General features: G+C 53.5%; 1 protein-coding gene and 1 long non-coding RNA gene across 2 annotated transcripts in view; one reads left to right on the top strand and one right to left on the bottom strand.

Moving 5' to 3' along the window:
* Window positions 1-5,399, top strand: part of SNAI3 (snail family transcriptional repressor 3) — an 8,691-nt gene extending 3,292 nt beyond the window's left edge. Inside the window, exons 2-3 of the mRNA XM_032284670.1 lie at window positions 1,293-1,913; window positions 4,404-5,399. Coding sequence (XP_032140561.1) covers window positions 1,293-1,913; window positions 4,404-4,585 — 803 coding nt within the window. The 3' untranslated portion in view covers window positions 4,586-5,399. The remainder of the gene's footprint in view (window positions 1-1,292; window positions 1,914-4,403) is intronic.
* Window positions 5,400-7,516: 2,117 nt separating this feature from the next.
* Window positions 7,517-19,558, bottom strand: part of LOC116555759 — a 17,139-nt gene continuing 5,097 nt past the window's right edge. The window contains exon 2 of the long non-coding RNA XR_004270662.1: window positions 7,517-9,427. This is a non-coding gene — a long non-coding RNA (uncharacterized LOC116555759). The remainder of the gene's footprint in view (window positions 9,428-19,558) is intronic.

The following is a 19,558-nucleotide window of genomic DNA, read 5'->3' as shown; positions in this document are numbered from 1 at the left end:
AAAAAAAAAAAAAAAAAAAAAAAAAAAAAAAAAAAATTAGCCAGGTGTGGTGGTGCATGTCTGTAATCCCAGCTACTTGGGAGGCTGAGACAGGAGAATCAATTGAACCTGGGAGGCGGAAGTTGCTGTGAGCCGAGATTGTGCCACTGCACTCCAGCCTGGCGGCAGAGCAAGACTCAATCTCAAAAAAAAAAAAAATCGTTTGCCCATATTAAAATTGTATTATGTCTTTTTATTGTTGACAAGTAAAATCCTTAATATGTTCTAGCATTCTACATGCTATTCCTGATCAGAAGTCTGACTTGGAAAGATTTTCTCTTATTCTATGGGTTGCCTTTCTCTACCCAAAGCCTCAGCGTGGAGGTAGAAACAGCGCCAGAAATCTATTTTAACACATACAGACTAAGAAAGGGATTGAGGGCTGTTGGGAGGGTTTGGCCTGCGGAAATCCAGAATTAATTTAACTCTTATCTGCAGACTAACCTGTTTATTTGGGGGCTGCTGCCCTTAAATGCATCAACCATGTGGCGTGCGGTGTACCAGCCCCCAAACACAGGAACGACCGTCCTGGGGAGGAGCCCAGCCAGGGGTAATTCTGAAAGCCCCGGCCAGAGCACCCCAGCCATGTGGCTCGGCTGTGTTAAGAGAGCAGCAGAGTGGGCACGAGCCAGCTCCAGGGAACCTTCTGAGCTCACTGCCTCATTATCCACAAAAGGGGATGCCCAAGGGGCGACTGTGGGGTGACTGGAGGATGATGAGTTGTGAGGGGGCGGATTTTACACTCAGCTGGCACCTTGCGGAGGCAGATTTTATATTGAGCTGGCACCTTACTGCCAAGCGTCTGACTTACGGCTGCCTCGTGGGCGCCTGGAGGACGCTGAGCCAGGCTGGTGCCCCTCCAGAGGTGGGTGGGGGCTTATCGGAGGTGCCACCCAGCTGAGGCCTAAAGGGCCCTCCTTTGTCCCACGAGGTCTGTTTCATGTTCCTGAACCCCAGGGGTCCCATGAGATGTTTTTCTTCTTTGCGTTTAAAGAGGAAGTGAGATTCTCTCTAGACCGTGAGGCCTTTTAGTTCTAGATACCTGCGCTCCTGGCCACGCCGTCACTTCCCTGCACAGCACCGTCAGCTCCTTTGCAAGCTGGGTCTGCACTCTGGCTCCCCGCCACTCCTCCTGCGCTGCCGGGCTGCCGATAGGCTGGGATCAGGGCCGTGAACCGGAACTGGAAAACACCAAGTGCTGGGCACTCAGTGGGTCTTCATCTTTATATTTTATGTCCCCTCTACCCTTCTAGAAATCAATGGCGCCTGCTCTGCCTGTCGGGGGCTAGTGGTGCCCCTTCTCCCCCAAGACAAGGAGGCCCCTTCTGTGCCTGGTGACCTTCCCCAGCCCTGGGACCGCTCCTCGGCCTTCGCCTGCATTTCCCTGCCCCTCCTGCCACAGCTCGAGGAAGCTCTGGGGGCCTCAGAACCAGATGCTCTGGAAGTCAGTGGGGTTGACCCTCGGGCCAGCCGGGCCCCCAGTGTACCCCTCAAAGACAGTCTGAACCACCTCAACCTGCCCCCACTGCTGGTGCTGCCCACACGGTGGTCCCCAATCCTGAGCCCAGACCAGGACGGGGCTCCAGAAAAACTGCTTGGGGCTGAGCGGATGCCCCGAGCCCCAGGTGGCTTTGAGTGCCTCCACTGCCGCAAGCCCTACCACACACTGGCCGGGCTGGCCCGGCACCAGCAGCTGCACTGCCACCTGCAGGCAGGGCGCGTGTTCACCTGCAGGTACTGCGACAAGGAGTACACCAGCCTGGGCGCCCTCAAGATGCACATCCGCACCCACACGCTGCCCTGCGCCTGCACGATCTGCGGCAAGGCCTTCTCCAGGCCCTGGCTGCTGCAGGGCCACGTCCGCACCCACACAGGTAGGGTGGGCTGAGGTCTACAAGGACAGCCTGGGCTGGGCGTAAGAGGAGGAGGGGTGATTTTAGAAACACTGGCACTGGATTCACATTTGGCTTCTGCCTCCTGACTTACCTGCTCCCCGGGCTGCTACACAAAGTCCCACAGACCAGAGGCCAGAAGTCCAAAATCCAGGTGTTAGCAGGGGCCAGCGTGGGAGCCACACCTGTAATGGCAGCATTTTGGGAGGTTGAAGCAGGAGGATCACTTAAGGCCAGGAGTTCAGGACCAGCCTGGCCAACATAGCAAGACCCCAATCTCTACTAAAAACAGAAACTTAGCTAAGTGTGGTGGCACGTGGTGGTAGTCCCAGCTACTTGGGAGGCTGAGGCAGGAGGATGACTGAAGCCCAGGAGGGACACGGTGGCTCACGGATGACTGAAGCCACTGTGCCTCTCACTGAGGCTGCAGTGAGCTGTGGTCATGTCACTGCACTCCAGCCTGGGCAACAGAGCAAGACCCCAACTCAAAACAAAAAACAAAACATGGCCAGGCACCGTGGCTCACACCTATAATCCCAGCACTTTGGGAGGTTGAGGCAGGTGGATCACCTGAGGTCATGAGTTCAACACCAGCCTGGCCAACATAGTGAAACCCTGGCTCTACTAAAAATACAAAAATTAGCCAGGTGTGGTGGTGGACACCTGTAATCCCAGGTACTCGGGAGACTGAAGCAGGAGAAATGCTTGAACCCAGGAGGCAAAGATGGCAGTGAGCAGAGATGGTAGCCACGGCACTCCAGCCTGAGCAACAGACTGAGACTCAGTCTCCAAAAAAATAAATAAAATCAACAAAATAATGTCTTAGAGTACACAAGTGGCCGAAGAGCCAGCCAGTGTCCTCCACCCAGGGCTTCCCGTCAACCTCAGCATGCAAAAAATAAACACAGAAAGGAAGAACGAGCTCCAGGAATCAGCTCCAGTCTCCACATCAGGCCCAGAGGCTCACACATTTTCTTTGTGGTCTGAGACGGGGTCTGGCTCTGTTGCTCAGGCTGGAGTGCAGTGGTTTGATCACAGCTTGCTGGAGCTCTGACTGCCTGAGTTCAAGTGATTCTCCTGCTTCAGCCACCTGAGTAGCTGGGACCACAGATGTGCATCACCATGCTCAGCCAGTTTTTAAATTATTTGTAGAAACAAGGGTTTTGCTGTGTTGCCCAGGCTGGTCTTGAACTCCTGGGCTCAATCTGTCTTCCCGCCTTGGCCTCCCAAAGTGCTGGGATTACAGGTGTGAGCCACTGCACCCGACTAGTTCACACTTCTTTTCTTTTGAGATGGAGTCTCACTCTGTTGCCCAAGCTAGAGGGCAGTGGCACAATCTCGGCTCACTGCAACCTCTGCCTCCTGGGTTCAAGCAATTCTCTGCCTCAGCCTCCTGGGTAGCTGGGATTACAGGTGCCTGCCAACATGCCTGGCTAATTTTTGTATTTTTAGTAGAGATGGGGTTTCACCATCTTGGCCAGGCTGGTTTTGAACTCCTGACCTCGTGATCAACCTGTCTCGGCCTCCCAAAGTGCTGTGATTACAGGCGTGAACACTGCACCCGGCTCTAGTTGACACTTTTCCTAACTGGAGGTTCCCTAGCCCTTAAGTCATGACTCTTGTGACTGGGACCTTCAGTCACACCTGGGTACAGGCCAGAGGGAAGGCTTTTTCCAGGTCTCTGAGAAATGCACTCTGGTTTTCCCAGCCCTTTGATGAGAACACCCCCCAAACACCTGCCTTCCAGGCCAAAGGACCCCGGGCCACACCCAGGTGGGAGCCTGTTGGGGCTTGGTGCCCTCAGCCTGGGAGTAAGGAGTGTGGGAGGTCCTGCAGGAGGCTGGCCTGGCCAGGAGCATGCCCAGTGTCCCACCAGCAGGAATGCAGGTGCTCTGGGCCCCTCAGGGGCTATAGGCTGGGGTCTTTTAGGACTCTATGGGGCTACAGGACTGAACAGACGATTCCCAGTCACCCTTCCCTTTACATGGGTTGGGCACAAAGATCCCAACAGGCCTTTGTCCAGATCTCCCATTGTCCTGATGGGAGGTGGTCCCTAAAAGCTGTCCCCTCAAGGACCATGGCTCCACCCCTGCTCTGGATTCCGCTGGACGGGGCCACCCCCCGCCAACCACCTGCCTTTCACTGGCCAGAAACAGCTGCCAGAGGCCCCTAGGACTTCCCCCATCCTCTCCCAGCGGCCAAGGCCCCCAGAAGGGCTATTGCAGCAACAATGGCAGATCCAGCGCCTGTGGCTCCTGTGCTCCTGGAAGGGGCTTCAGGCGGTGTGGTCTCACCCAGGTGTGCCACCCGGTCCCCACACAGTTCAACCTTGGGTGCTCGGGCTGTGAGCATATGTAGGGAAGGGATGGGATCATCCACTGATGGTCAGAGTGGGTGCTGTAGCCTTCAAGCCCCCTTCCATGGTGTCACCACCCCGAGGGCCACTCATTGACCCCCTTCTTCCTCCCACAGGGGAGAAGCCTTATGCCTGCTCGCACTGCAGCAGGGCCTTTGCCGACCGTTCCAACCTTCGGGCCCATCTTCAAACGCACTCTGACACCAAGAAGTACCAGTGCCCGCGCTGCACCAAGACCTTCTCCCGCATGTCCCTCCTGGCGCGGCACGAGGAGTCTGGCTGCTGCCCTGGTCCCTGAGAGACGCGTGGTTGGCGCAGGTAGGAGGAATGGGCCTCACCCTGAGAGATGGTGTCTCTCCTGCTGCCAGAGGAGCCGCGAGTCTGGGAGGACAGGGCTCAGCCTCACACCTGGTGCATCCGCCACATCTGTGTCCAATCATAACCAAAGAAGTCCAGCAGGGGCCACCGGGGCGGAGAACATATCCACGCAGCCAACTCCACTGAGCCCCACTCAGAGGAGACTCCTCTCCCAGGGAAGACTTTCATCAGAACAAGAGCCCGGTTTCCACTGCATTGTGACCCCTGCTCTGGATTCCGCTGGACGGGGCCACCCCCACCAACCACCTGCCTTTCACTGTCCAGAAACAGCTGCCAGAGGCCTGCATCGTGGTCACGTCTCTGGGTCTGCCTTCCGAGAGTCAGGGCCTGTGGGGGTGGTCACCTGCATGGGTTGGCAGTGCCGCCAGCTGACTCGAGAGGCTGCCTCGTTCCCTTGCAGCAGAAACGAACAGTTCTGACTTGTGGTGGGCACAGCTGTGCGGTCCATCCTCAGAAGGCACAACTACCTCCCAGGTGGCCCCCACCAGACTTTGGTGTGGGGTCTGGACAAGCTGTCCCGTGTCACACACCTACACACACGTGCCCTCCCCACCTCACTAGACTCTCTTGAAGATCGAGCAGGACTGGAAGAGCCCACGATTGGTGGTCTGGGTGCGTTGGGATGAGGTGAAATGCCCTGGACCTGTGCCTCTGGGATTTGTCCTGCTCAGAGCCTCAGGGCACTCAGCTTCCCAGGCAAGAACAGCCGTGGGGTAATAAAAGGTCTCTGCACACCTGCTTGTTCCATTATTCAAAGCTTTGAGTCTTGGCCAATCCTCTGGTTCTGTGGAGGACGTGGGACTCTGAGAAATTCGAGGTAGCAGGATTCGGGGATCGCCTGGGCCGTTTAGCCACTGAGTAGGTGGGAGACTGAGTAGGTCAGAGCCTGCCACTGTGAAACACTCTTCTGAGAGGTGGGGACACTGCCATCCGGAAAGCAGGGGCACCGTCACAGGTGGAAACCACGCAGAAGTGGGAAAGCATCCATGGCACAGAGGAACGGCTGAGAGGTTCTATCCCGGGCTAGGAAGAAGGCTCTCTCGGGGCACTAGGCGGAGACCAAAGCTGGGCAGGCAGCAGGCGGCTGGGTGCAGGGGCAGCAAGTCCTCCTGGCTGCCTGGTCAGAAGAGGGGACTCGAGGCTCCTGCTGCAGCCCTCAAGTGCTACTAGGGTCTGACATGACCACTGCCATCTTGTGGAGGGTCTGTGCTTCTGTCCACCCATGGTACCTGGGGCAGCTTTCCCTACGTGCTGGGGACAGCTGTGGACCAGAGTCCCAGACCAGTGCCCTGCTCTGCTGAGACACTGTCAAATCCGCAAGGCTGCCTACAGGTAAGACCCCCTCCCTGGAGTTCTGCTCCCATTGTCCAGTGTGGTGATGGCATTTCCTTCTTACACGTGGCCTCTTCTCACTGCTGAGCTGCTGGGCGGCCGCCCACTGGGCTGGTCCTCCTCAGCACGTCTCCACCTCTCCAGCTCAACCCCAGGGGGCATCCAGGAAGCAGCAAGGAGGCCCCTCCCAGTCCCTGACACCTTCGCTGATAAGGATGGTGGGAGGGGGGTTTCTGGGACAGGACACCTGTTCCTCAGGAGGGCTGGCCTGCTGTGAGCTGCTCTGCTTCTGGCCTTAACCAGACTTCTTCGTCCTGGTCCTGGGATGGTGCCACATGGAGGGCAGCAAGGGCTCCCCTCGATCCCCTGAGCCCACTGAGCCTGCTGTCCATCCATCCGTCCATGGGAATATTCAGGAGGACTCACAGGGAGCACACACTGGGCACCTCGTTACTCGGCTGCTCCATTCCATCCTGGGCCATCCTCACCTGCAGACTAGCCTGGCTAACCCTGACCTGGTGTTGACGGGCCCTAGTACATCCAGAGGAAACCTGACCTAGACCTTGGGCTCCTCTAAGCTCCAGCCGCTACCGGCTTCCACGTGAACTGGCGGAATGAAGACGCTCTCTGAGAAAGCCTCTGTCACGTTGCTGGATGGGGACCACTGCCTCCCCTGCAGGGATTGGCTGTCCCTGGCGGGAAGCACCCACTCTGCTCCCGTAACAGAGGACCCCAACCTGTGTGGCTGAAACAACAGTGTCTTGTCCTCCCCCCGTTCTGGAGGCTGGATGCTGCAGGTCCAACTGCACCTGTGGCAGGCCTGGTTCCTTTGGGGCGCGGGACTGCTCCAGGCTTTCTGGAAGCTTTGGAAGCCGCTAGTGAGCCTTGGCTTCTGGTGGCGTCTCCCTGTGTCTGTTTCTGTGTCCCCTCTTCTTATGAGGGTGCAGTCATACTGCCCTGCTCCTGTAAGCCCCTATCTCAACTCATCACATCTGCAAAGACTCTATTTCCAAGTATGGTCGGGTTCGGAGATCCTGAGAATTAGAACTTTAACACACAGAAGTTGGGGGACACCACCCAACCTCAACAGCCAATGGGAACACAGGGCTTTGCCAAGAGCTGCCTTGAGGGTACTTGCATTCAGTGCTGAGGAGAGGGGCTCCTCACCCTCTTCTTTTTCCCTCAGTCCATCACGAGGGCGGGGGGCGGGGGTTCACACCTATAATCCCAGCACTGTGGGAGGCCAAGGCAGGCAAATCACTTGAGCCCAGGAGTTTGAGACCAGCCTGAGCAACATGGCAAAACTCTGTCTCTACTAACAATACAACAAAATTAGCTGGGTGTGGTGGCACACGCCTGTAGTCTGAGCTAATCAGGAGGCTGACGCAGGAGGGCTGCTTGTGCCCAGGAGGTGGAGGATGCAGTGGGCCAAGATCATACCACTGCACTCCAGCCCGGGCAACAGACCGAGACCTTGTACAAAACACACACACACACACACACACACAAATACGAAGGATCATGGGGGACAGTGAATCTTAACCAATGGGATTTACTAACAGCATCTCCTTCAAACGCTGCATCCAAGTCACCTTCCCCAACGGCCACAATTGCTCCCTGACCCAATCTCCTCTCCCTCATCCCCATCAGGGCAAAGGCAGGGGACAGGCCAGCGCCCAGGCCTTGAGGAGGAGTGGGGCTAGGAGCCTGTCCTCCAGGGCCCCCTCCCTCCCTCCCATCTCCTGCAGCTCTGGCCTCCTCTGCTTCACGGTCAGGCCGCCAGCTCTGAGGGGCTCCACCGGCCTGGAAAAAGGCAAGAGCGCCAGCCAAGGTTTGCGCTGTCTCGGCATGTCTCAGGAGTGCTTTTTTCTCAAGTAGCATCCAGATGCCTAAAGGAAGCTATATTGTAAATTGTGTTCTATTTCTGGGCCCCAATATCTAAATGAGGCTGTTGCACCTGTTGGGAATGAAGGACAGGAATTTCACAAGCCAAAAATAAGGCTGAATGTTTTCCCTTCTGTATCAGCCCATGGAAAATGCTCTTATATTTATATCTGGGCAGGCAGGGGCTGGGAGGGAGAGGATGGGTTGGCAGAGAGAGGGGCAGAGGAAAGGCAGGGCACATGCCGGGGGGCTGGGGTGTAATGAATGGAAGATCCACTCCGCTTAGGTCCAGCCCAAGGCAGAGGCAGTGTGGGCGGCCTGCCCCACCCAGGACACCCCTGGACACTGTCCACTAGCCCTGCCCTGCCCTGCTTCCCGCCTGGCCTCTCCTTGTTCTGCCTCACCATCCTCAGGTTAACCTGTGGCGGTCACTTAAAATCCGGGCTTCTGGGGCCCTCTCCAACACCTGCAGCTTGAGCACCAGGAAGGGGGTGTCTCAGCTTTGCTCACAGCTCCCGGGGGCTCGGGGCCTGGCCAGCTCCTCCTCTCAGGACCCAGGCCTACTCTTCCCACCCTAACCTTCACTGGTCCCATTTCCACTCTCCTCCCTAGGGAAGGCCTTTCCAGCAAACTCTTCCAGGTACACTGTCAGTCTTTCTCCCGGGTGGGAGGTGGGGCAGGGATGGACAGGAGGCTGCAGGACCTGCGCACATTGGAAGTAGGTGTTTCGTTATGGCCCAGTGATGTCTGGCTGAGAGTGGAAGCCTAGGACATCTCTGAGGATCCTTGACAGGAGTAAGAGGGTGTCCCGAGCTCTGAAAGGCAGGGGCTGCACCCTCCTCACAGCAGGAAAAGTCCCCTGATGACGTCTTCCCTGATAGCACACGGCAGGCCTCAGACAGGACCCACAACAGGGTGTGCAGGAAGGAAAATCAGCAGGGCACCGCGTGCCTCTCGCTGTTCTCTGATTCATAATGGAAAAGTAAGGAGGACGCCTGGCCTCCTGGAAACAGGTGTTGAGGGACGGCGGGCCTCTGGGTGAGCAGATCCCTCACCCCACTCCCTGTTGAAAGGAGCTTCTCTCCTGAACGCCAAAAGGCACTAGGGTTATTGCCTTTGCGTCCAGGAGCCCAAAGCATTCTATAAATATCATTTTGGCCCAGAACAATCGGGGAGGTTCTCAGTGTTTGAAAATAGTCTGCTTTGCTACTATCTATATTCAGAGAACCCACTCCTGGCCTCCACTCGCGTGGCTAAGTATAGCTCCCTGGCAGAGTTCAATGGAACAAAAGCTTCCAGGCCTGCGCTGCCTCGTGGACGGCAGAACATTCCCGGAGGAGCACCTCAGCTGCCCAGACTCAGAGGAGCTCAGAGAAAGGCTAGCACTGACCTGGTCGCCTTTCATCTCCCACTCTTGCGCTGGATAAATATGTGGACTTCTCAGCAAACAAGAGGCATTCTTGCCAGATCCAGGAGTAAGGTGCTCTGGTGCCAGTTTTGTCCTCCTTGCGGGGTTGAGTTAGTTACAAAGCCTTGGTTTCTTCATCTATAAAAGAGGGATTGTGTGAACTTCTTTTTTTTTTTTGAGACAGTGTCTTACTCCATCACCAGATGCCAGGCTGGAGTGCAGTAGCGCGATCTCAGCTCACTGCAATCTCCGCCTCCTGGGTTCAAGCAATTCTCCTGCCTCAGCCTCCCAAGTAGCTGGGACTAAAGGTGCGCACCACCACACCCAGCTAATTTTTGTATTTTTAGTAGAGACGGGGTTTCACCATGTTGGCCAGGATGGTCTCGATCTCTTGGCGTTGTGATCTGCCTGCCTCGGCCTCCCAAAGTGCTGGGATTACAGGCGTGAGCCACCGCGCCTGGCCTAGGATTGTGTGAACTTCTTTATCTTCATCTATAAAGAAGGAATTGTGCAAACTTCTGTGTCAGAACTAAAGAGAACACCAAGTAAACAACAGAAAAACCAAAGGCCGGCTGGGCGTGGTGGCGGCTCATGCATGTAATCCCAGCACTCTGGGAGGCTGAGGTTGGTGGGTCACCTAAGGCCAAGTCGAGACCAACCTAGCCAACGTGGTGAAACTCTGTCTCTACTAAAAATACAAAAATTAGCCAGGCGTGGTGGTGCACATCTGCAATCCCAGCTACTCAGGAGGCTGAAGCAGACAATTGCTTGAACCAAGGAGGCGGAGGTTGCCGTGAGCTAAGAATGCCCCACTGCACTCCAGCCTGGGTGACAGAGTGAGACGCTGCTCCCTCCCAGCCACCCCCCCCCCAAAAAAAAGGAAAAACCAAAGACCTTTAGGACACCTAAAATACAACTGCCGACTTCAGGAACACCCTCAGCTTTGACTCCTTAGAATCTGGCAGTGGTGAGTCTCCTCGCAGCCACCCCTGGCCTGGCCCACGGCACCGCCTGAGAGCTGCCTGGTACCTGTCCTGGGTTTGGGTAGAGCTGTATCATGCGAATGGGCAAAGGCAGCAATTTCAGACCTGGGGCCCAGAGTAACAGGGTAGATAGACGCTTCCCATCTTGCCCACGGTCAGGCACCATCTCTGGGAATCCCAAGGAAATGCTGGGGCCACTTTCCCATAGGACATCAATCAGCCCTGCTGCCCCCAGCTGCTTCCCAGAAACCCCCACCTCAAGGCCAAATCTGGGATCTTAAGGCGGGCCCCTTCTCTTCAGCAGCTCCCCTGCTTCTCCCTCCCCTCCCTACCTCTGTGCTTGTTCTCTGTACGAGGGTAAGCCTGGGATGCATCCGTAGGAAGACGCAGATCACTGCAGTATTGCTTATCTAGCCCCAAATACCAGCCCCCTTTCCCTCCCTCTGTGAACAGGCACAGGGGGAGGCCCCAGAAACTTCAGAAATGAAGCTGAGAGGCGAGAGGTGGGCAGTGAGATCACACGGCTCTTCTCATCTGCACAAGGCCCCTGTGAAACTCGACTGTTTTGCACTGGCCAAAAGACGGGCTGGGGAGAGACAGAGCCCAGCCAGTGGGGCCAGGTCCTGTGGCCGTGCTGTCCACCGAGGAGATCTACAGTGCATTGGACATGTGGACATGGTGTGCCCCCCATTCCCCCACTCCAGCTGGGCTCTGCTCAGCACTTCTCAGAATAAGCTACTCTCACAGGGGGTCTGCAGATCCCTTGAGACCCAATAAATGACTTCTGCTGGGCAGAGCTGCTCTGCCGTTTGTTGCATGCACCAAGGGTGCAAAAGCAGCCAGGGCCACACGAGTGCTGGCACATGCCCACCACACAGTACATCACAGAAAACAATCACAGTTCTGTGACGGCTCTCACATTCATGGCTCAGCCCGGGGTCCACACTGCTCATGTGTAGGGACCCGACGGTGGTGCACGCAGCTTCTGCACATGCCAAGGTCCACACTCTGCAGGGCACATTCTCACACAGAGGATAGATGGGCAGCACTTTAAGTACATGGACCCGGGTCTTGGCAGGAATGAGGCGAGCCCACCACTTCAAGGGGAACAATGGAAAGAACTTCCCGACAATGGTAAAACTTATAGTCTAATGAAAAGTAAAATGTGGAAACTTTCATCTTCCACTAAAAGCCTGACAGCTTCCCACGTTTACTTCCTGAGGAGAAACTGATTTCCTAATACTGAAAACTGAAGCGGGTCAACATATGGGAGCCCCGAGTAAGGCAGGAAACCAAAATCGGGGCTGTCCGAACGACCGATGTTAGGAACTCCTTCCTAGGTCAAAGGCCAGAGTGAGACAGGTCAGTGGATTCTGTGAATACCAGGAGAAAACTCTTACTGATGGGTGGACCTCGGATTCCTTGCAGCTCACCTTGAAGAAAGACTGGTGGAGTTTTGGTCCAGCATCAAAGAACAGCCACACTGATCCCGAGAGGCCACAAAAGCATGTTCTCCCGCAGGTCTAGAGAGGACAGATTCTCTCCAAAGGCATCAACCAAACCACCTAATGCAGAGGCACCCAGGAGGGCCCAGATATCCACAACTGCCACACCAGACGTGAAAGAGGCTTAGACAAACTTTTTTGGTTTTGCTTTTTTGAGTCAGGGTCTTTGTCACCCAGGATGGAGTGCAGTGGCACAATCTTGGCTCACTGTATCCTCGACCTTCGAAGGCTCAAGGGATCCCCCCACAGCCTCCCAAGTAGCTGGGACCAGAGGTGCCTGCCACCAGGCCAAGCTAATAGTGTGTATTTTTTGTAGATACTGGGTCTCATTTTGTTGCCCAGGCTGGTCTCAAACTCCTGAGCTCAAGGATTCTGCTGACCTCGGCCTCCCAAAAGTGCAGGGATTACAGGTGTGAGCTACGCCAGGCCCCTGGTCTAATTTCATTTCTTTTTTCTTTTCTTTTCTTTCTCTTTGAGACAGGGTCATGCTCTGTTGCCCAGGCTGCAGTGCAGTGGTACGATCATGGCTCACTGAAGCCTCAACCTTCTGGGCTCAAGTGATCCTCCTACCTCAGCCTCAGGAGAAGCTGGGTATGTGCCACATGCCTGGCTAATTTTGTATTTTTTGTAGAGACAGGTTCTCACTGTATTGTACAGGCTGGTCTCAAACTCCTGACTTCAGGCAATCCTCCTGCCTGGGCCTCCCCAGGTGCTGGGATCACAGATGTTTGCCCCTGTCCCTGGCTGATACTAATTTCTAATGAGGGTAAATACAGATTTGTTCCCCTACTCTGGAAAGGGATCTGCTTGTTCTTTGGCAACAAATTTAATCCCATTATCAGTCCTGGGAGGCTTGGGCAAGGTGGCCTCTCTGTCCACCAAGGCAGTGTGAATCAAGCCCCAAATATTCTCACCCAGAATCACCATAGTGTGGGAAAGTGAGGTGGAAAACGGGTGAGCTGGGTGCTTGTGTCCCTGAAGGGAAATTCTGCAGTGAGTAGCTCACGGACAAAGATGGCAAGGCCATCGGGGCCACCAGCCCAGCTGGCCAGATTTCCAGCCACGTGCATACAGTAAGTGATGATGAATTTGCAGCTCGTTTTGGAAAACTGGAAGCTACAGAAGAAGCCGTATTTACTCAATGATTTAACCAAATGCACATTCTGTTTTTTCTGAAAGGTGAGCACACTCACCCAACAGCTTCTCTGGGGATCAATAATACCACTGCAAAGCCGGGCGCAGTGGCTCACACCTGTAAATCTCAGCACTTTGGGAGGCTGAGGTGGGTGAATTGCAAGGTCAGGAGTTCCAAACCAGCCTGACCAACAAGGTGAAACCCCATCCCTACTAAAAATACAAAAATTAGCCAGGAGTGGTGGCACATGCCTGTAATCCCAGCTACTCAGGAGACCAAGGCAGGAGAATCGCTTGAACCCAGGAGACGGAGGTTGCAGCAAGCCGAGATTGCGCCATTGCACTCCAGCCAGGGTGAGTTGACAGAGCGAGACTTTGTCTAAAAAAAAAAAAATAGCAGTAGTAATAGTAACACTCACTGCAGATAAACATGCATGCGTCCCTTCAAAGGGCTCTGTCATCTACAAGAAACCATTCTCATCCCCATAGGTGACGAAACAGGCACAGAGAAGGAGCTTGCCTGAAGTTCCAAAGTGAATCAGTGGCAGAGCTGTTCTTTTTTTTTTTTCTTTTAAGATGGGGTTTCACCATGGTGGCCAGGCTGGTCTTGAACTCCTGACCTCAGGTGATCCACCAACCTCAGCCTCCCAAAGTGCTAGGATTACAGGCATGAGCCACCACGCCCGGCCAGAGCTGTTCTTTAAACGCAGGCAATTTAGACCCAGAGTCTGTAATCTTTTTTTCAGACGGAGTCTCACTCTGTCGCCAGGCTTGGAGTGCAGTGGTGTGTTCTCAGCTCACTGCAACCTCTGCCTCCCGAGTTCAAGCAGTTCTCCTGCCTCAGTCTCCCAAGTAGCAGGGACTACAGACATGCACCATCGCGTCTGGCTAATTTTCATATTTTTAGTGAGACGGAGCTTTGCCACGTTGGCCAGGCTGCTCTCGAACTCCTGACCTCAAGTGATCCACCCGCCTCGGCCTCTCAAAGTGCTAAGACTAGAGCCGTGGGTCACAACACCCTGCCAGTGTATAATTTTTGTCTCTAATTCATATTGTCATTTGGTAAGAAATTCTTGAGATTTCCTTTTACTTTTTGGACAAACTCTCTGTTGCCCAGGCTGGAGTATGGTGGCATGATCTTGGCTCACTACAATCTCTACCTCTGGGTTCAAGCGATTCTCTTGCCTCAGCCTCTCAAGTACCTAGGACTACAGGTGCATGACACCACACCGGGCTAATTTTTTTATTTTTAAATAGACACAGGGTTTTACCATATTGACCAGGCTGGTCTTGAACTCCTAACCTCAGCCTCCCAAAGTGCTGGGTTTATAAATGTGAGCCACTGCAATCAGCCTTTTTTTTTTTTTTTTTTTTTTTGGAGACAGAGTCACTTTGTCAGCCCAGGCTGGAGTACAGTGGAGCAATCTCAGCTCACTGCAACCTCTGCCTCCCAGGTTCAAGCCACTCTCCTGCCTCAGCCTCCTGAGCAGCTGGGACTACAGGTACACGTCATGACTGGCTAATTTTCATATATTTAGTTGAGACAGGGTTTCACCACGTTGGCCAGGCTGGTCCCAAACTCCTGACCTCAAGCGATCCACCCGCCTCGGCTTCCCAAAGTGCTAGGATTACAGGTGTGAGCCACCAAGCCCAGCCCCCTTTCACTTTGAAGTCAGAGTGGGGCACCTCATCAGGACAGCAAACATGGTGCCGTTTTTCATACTGGGGCAAGTGTGTAGGATGAGATGGTGGGAGGATCTGCAGGAAGACAGTGGATTGAGAGCTGGACTCAAGTAGCCCTGTGGGAAAGCCAGGTCTCTCTACTGACTACTGTTTAGAGGGAAAGAGAAGGCTGGGCGTGGTGGTGCATGCCTGTAATCCCAACACTTCGCGAGGTGGAGGTGGGAGGCTCACTTGAGCCCAGGAGTTCAAGACAAGCTTGGGTAACACAGTAAGACCCTGTTTCTACAAAAAAACAAAAAATTGGCCGGGCGTGGTGGCTCATGCCTGTAATCCAAGCACTTTGGAGGCCAAGGCGGGCGGATCACCTGAGGTCGGGAGTTCGAGACCAGCCTGACCAACATGGTGAAACCCTGTCTTTAAAAAAAAAAAAAAAAAAAAAAAAAATTTAAAAATTAGCTGGTGTGATGGCTAAGGCTGTAATCCCAGCACTTCATTTCACTTTTTTTCCCCCTCTCTTTGTTGTGTCTTGGAATCCCTGCACTTTACCAGACCAAGGCAGAAGGATTGCTTGAGCCCAGGAAGTCAAGTTTGCAATGAGCCGTGATCTTGACACTGCACTCCAGTCTGGGCCAGAGTGAGACCCTGTCTCAAAATAAATACATGAAAAATAAAAAGTATCTAATGTAGGAACAGAAAACCAAATACTGTTATCTTCTCACTTACAAGTGGGAGCTAAACGATAAGAACTAATGAACACAAAGAAGGAAACACCACACACCGGGGCCTACTGGAGGGCGGAGGGTGGGAGGAGGGAGAGGAGCAGAAAGGTAACTATTGGGTAGTGGGTCTAGTACCTGGGTGAAGAAATAATCTATACAACAAACCCCCGTGACGTGTTTACTTATGTAGCAAACCTTCAAATATACCCCCAAACCTAAAAAAAAAAAAAAAAAAAGGATTGAATTGTAAACCCCTCTGGAAGAAACATTTCCTTGTCTTTTAAATTTTTATTTCTAAAATGCCCATATTCCCTGAGTCCTTGCATCTTTCTACCTCTCCAATTGCTTGGCTTGATGGTGTTTCACATTTGCTGATTGCTTCCAGAAAAACATTCCCATTGGAGACCTCCCACATGCAAGCGGGATAGAGTAAGCTAGACACATGCCTGCCTTCCCCGTCATTTTCTGACTTTTTAATGTCCCAGGTGCCTGGGCTTGGGGAAAGGACGAGAAGGGCCAGACAGCAGAAAGCCCGGGAATCAGCCATAGGAGGACCTGCAGGCTGCACTCGGGGGCCCTCTGCTGGCCAGTCCAGGCCAAACCCCCAGGGCTGCAGGCCCAGAGCCAGCCAGGACACACACAGCCTTGTCTGGGGTTCCCCTACCTGCCCTAACATGAGTCGGGGCCCACCCACGGGCTCCAGCTGCCTGGCTTCTCATTCATCTCCCAGACCCTCTCTCCTCATGAATCAGGGCCATACACCGCCTCTCCATACCATACTTAGCAAAGCACCCACGCCTGTGGCTGGAGTACAGTGGTGTGATCACAGCTCACTGCAGCTTTGAACTCCTGGGCTCAAGTGATCACCCTGCTCTAGCCTCTTTAGCAGCTGGGACTACCAGTGTGCACCACCATGGCCAGCTAATTTTTTAAAACATATTGTGGTAGAGATGGTAGGGTCTCATGATGTTGCCCAAGCTGGTCTTGAGCTCCTGGCCTCAGGCAATCCTCAATCCTCCCAAATCCCAAAGTGCTGCTGGGACTACAGGCCTGAACCACCATGCCTGGTCTATTTTGGACCAACAGGTAAGTTGACGGTTCAGGAGAGCCTGGGCCAGAGGTGTCAGTGTGGGGATCTGCGTCTGACATCTTCCAGGGAAGTTGTTCATCCTAGGCTCTCCACTAAATAAGGGAGTCTGCCCACAAGCACACTGGTGGCACCTATTGCCAGATGGCTCAGCTGTGAGTATGACTTAGAAAATTTAATAATGAAAACAAGAAATGATGATTTAGCCACATAGGAAGAAGACGATAACAAGGTATGTGATTGGGAGATGGGAGAGAATTTCTTATTTCTATTTAGTAATCATCAATAGGTGTCATCTAAAACTTCAAAAACAGACTAGGCATGGTGGCTCACGCCTATAATCCCAGCGGTTTGGGAGGCAGGCGGATCACCTGAGGCCAGGAGTTTAGGACCAGCCTGGCCCATATGGTGAAACCGTGTATCTACTAAAAATACAAAAATTTGTTGGGTCTAGTGGTACACACTTGTAATCCCAGCTACTTGGGAAGCTGAGGCATAAGAATCACTTGAAACCAGGAGGTGGAGGTTGCAGTGAGCTGTGATCAGGCCACTGTACTCCAGACTGGGTGACTCAGTGAGGCTCTGTCTGAAAACAAAACAAACAAAAAAACCCAGCACTCTGGGAGGCTGAGGTGGGTGGATCACTAGGGCAAGAGATCAAAACCATCCTGGCCAATATGGTGAAATCCTGATTCTACTAAAAATACAAAAATTAGCCAGGCATGGTGACAGATGCCTGTAGTCTCAGCTACCCAAGAGGCTGAGGTTGCAGTGAGCTAAGATCCTGCCACTGCACTCCAGCCTGGTGACAGAAAGAAACATCATCTCAAAAAAAAAAAAAAAAAAAAAGGGTGTAATCTCAGCACTTTCAGAGGCTGAGGTGGGATCACCTGAGGTACGGAGTTCAAGATCAGCCTGACCAACATGGAGAAACCCTGTCTCTTAAAAAAAAAAAGGAAGAGCACCCTGGGCAATATAGTAAGACCTCCATGTTTACAAAATAAAAACTAGCCAGGAGTGGTGGCATTCATCTGTATCACAGCCACTCAGGAGGCTAAAGTGGGAGGATCACCTGAGCCCAGGAGGTTGAGACTGCTGTGGGCTGATGGTACCACTGTACTCCAGCCTGGACAATAAAGTGAGACCTTGCATCTAAACCAAAAACTTCTTTCTACTGGACAAGCAATCTGCCCTCCTTGGCCTCCCAAAATGCCAGGCCTGTGTCTTCCTTCTCACCACAGCCGTGACAGAATATTAATGGAGGTGACCGGAAGCCCCTCTCTCTGGGTAGCTGAGTGAATACATCCTGACTGTAGGCCAAGACAGTCCACATCAGCTCTTTAACAGGAAGTGGTGGCTCTGCATAAAACAGAAAAGTGACTGTAACTGCAAGATAAATTAAAAATAACTGGCCGCCCACGGTGGCTCACACCTGTAATCCCAGCACTTTGGGAGGCCGAGGCGGGTGGATCATGAGGTCAGGAGTTCGAGACCAGGCTGACCAACGTGGTAAAACCCCTTCTCTACTAAAAATACAAAAACTAGCCAGGTGTGGTGACACGTGGCTGTAATCCCAGCTACTCAGGAGGCTGAGGCTGGAGAATTTCTTGAACCCAGGAGGCAGGGACTGCAGTGAGCCAAGATCATGCCACCTCACTCCAGCCTGGGAGACAGAGTGACTCTATCTAAAAAACAAATAAAAATAAAAATAACCACCATCTGCAATGCAAATTTAAAAGAGTGAGACAACACTCTACTGGTGAAGACGTGCAGGCACTCAGACTTTGGAGAGAGCTGAGTAATCCATTGACTTCCACAAACGGCGACTTGCCAGCAGCTATTGAAAGTACTCAGACACGTTCTACTTGGCCTAGCAATTCCACTTCCAGGAATTTCTCCTGCAGAAATACATGTGCACACACGGCGTGGAAGGGCACTCTCTACAGTAACAATCCAACCACCCATCAGCACGGACCAGGGATGTTTAGACAACAAACAAGAAAGCAAGCTTTTCGCTGAATTGGGATCTCTAAGAAACACAGAAGTAGAAGCAGCAAGGTGGAAGAGCACATTATGTGCTTGTATTATGCATGTCAACGAAAAAATACACACAGAATTGACAGGCCGGGTGGAACAGCTCACACCTAATCCCAGTACTTTGGAAGACTGCGATTGGAGGGTCCCCTGAGGCCAGGAGTTCAAACCAGCCTGGGCAACAAAGCAAGACACCCCAACCTCTACAAAAAATTAAGAAAAAAACTAGCTGGGCGTGGTGGCGTCCACCTGCAGTCCCAACTACTCAGGAGGCTGGGGTGGGAGGATCCCTTGAGCCAGGAGGTCAAGGCTGCAGTGAGCTTTGATCATACCACTGCCCTCCAGCCTGGGCAACAGAGTAAGACCCTATTTTTAGAAAGAAATGAAGATGAGGATGATCGTTCTGGTAACAGAACCAGGCAGCCAGGCAGAGCCGACACTTCACAATGCACACTGCTGTGTGTTCTGAAATCTGAACTGTTTCAGAACTAACAGTAAGATTTTAAAAGGAGACGGGGAAAATGGGAAGTTACCGTTTGAAGGGGACAGTTTGTTTGGGGTGATGAAACAATTCGAGAAATGGGATGTTGCACAACATGACGGTGCTGACGGGTGGGGCTGCACGCTGAAATGTTTCATGTATGTTTCCCTGGAGCAGTCAAAGCTCGCACCAGCACCACGACCCGGGCCATGGCTGGCTGGCTTGTGCGGGGCCCACCTTAGTGCGGGCTGTAGGCTTCCCAACCCCAGGGTCTTCTGTGCAAGCACCGTGAGGGGACCCTGGCCTGGGAGGCGGCCACGGAGAAGACTGTAGGCTGCTGGACACGGTGGATCCCGAGACACCACCGTGTCTGACCTCTGGTCTGTGTGTGGTCCCTACCCAGCAGGGCCATCCTGAAAACTTCATGGATCTCACAGAAACCCGCCTTCCCTCAGCCCCACACAGTGCCTCACGCACAGCCTCACCCAGACCTCACAGCGTGCCTCAAGCCCCACAGCGCCTCACAGACCCCCACTGTGGCTCACGGACCCACACGGTCCCCCCACCCCCGCACACACAGCCTCACACGGACCCCCGCAAAGAGCCTCACGTGGCGCCCCCATGACCCTCCGTACAGCCCCCC

The sequence above is a fragment of the Sapajus apella genome, unplaced genomic scaffold (genome assembly GCF_009761245.1).
Source record: "Sapajus apella isolate SASKATOON/1434 unplaced genomic scaffold, GSC_monkey_1.0 scaffold15, whole genome shotgun sequence".
Taxonomy (NCBI): domain Eukaryota; kingdom Metazoa; phylum Chordata; class Mammalia; order Primates; family Cebidae; genus Sapajus; species Sapajus apella.
Note: the sequence above shows the minus strand (reverse complement) of the source record. Positions and strands in the feature narration are given on the sequence as shown.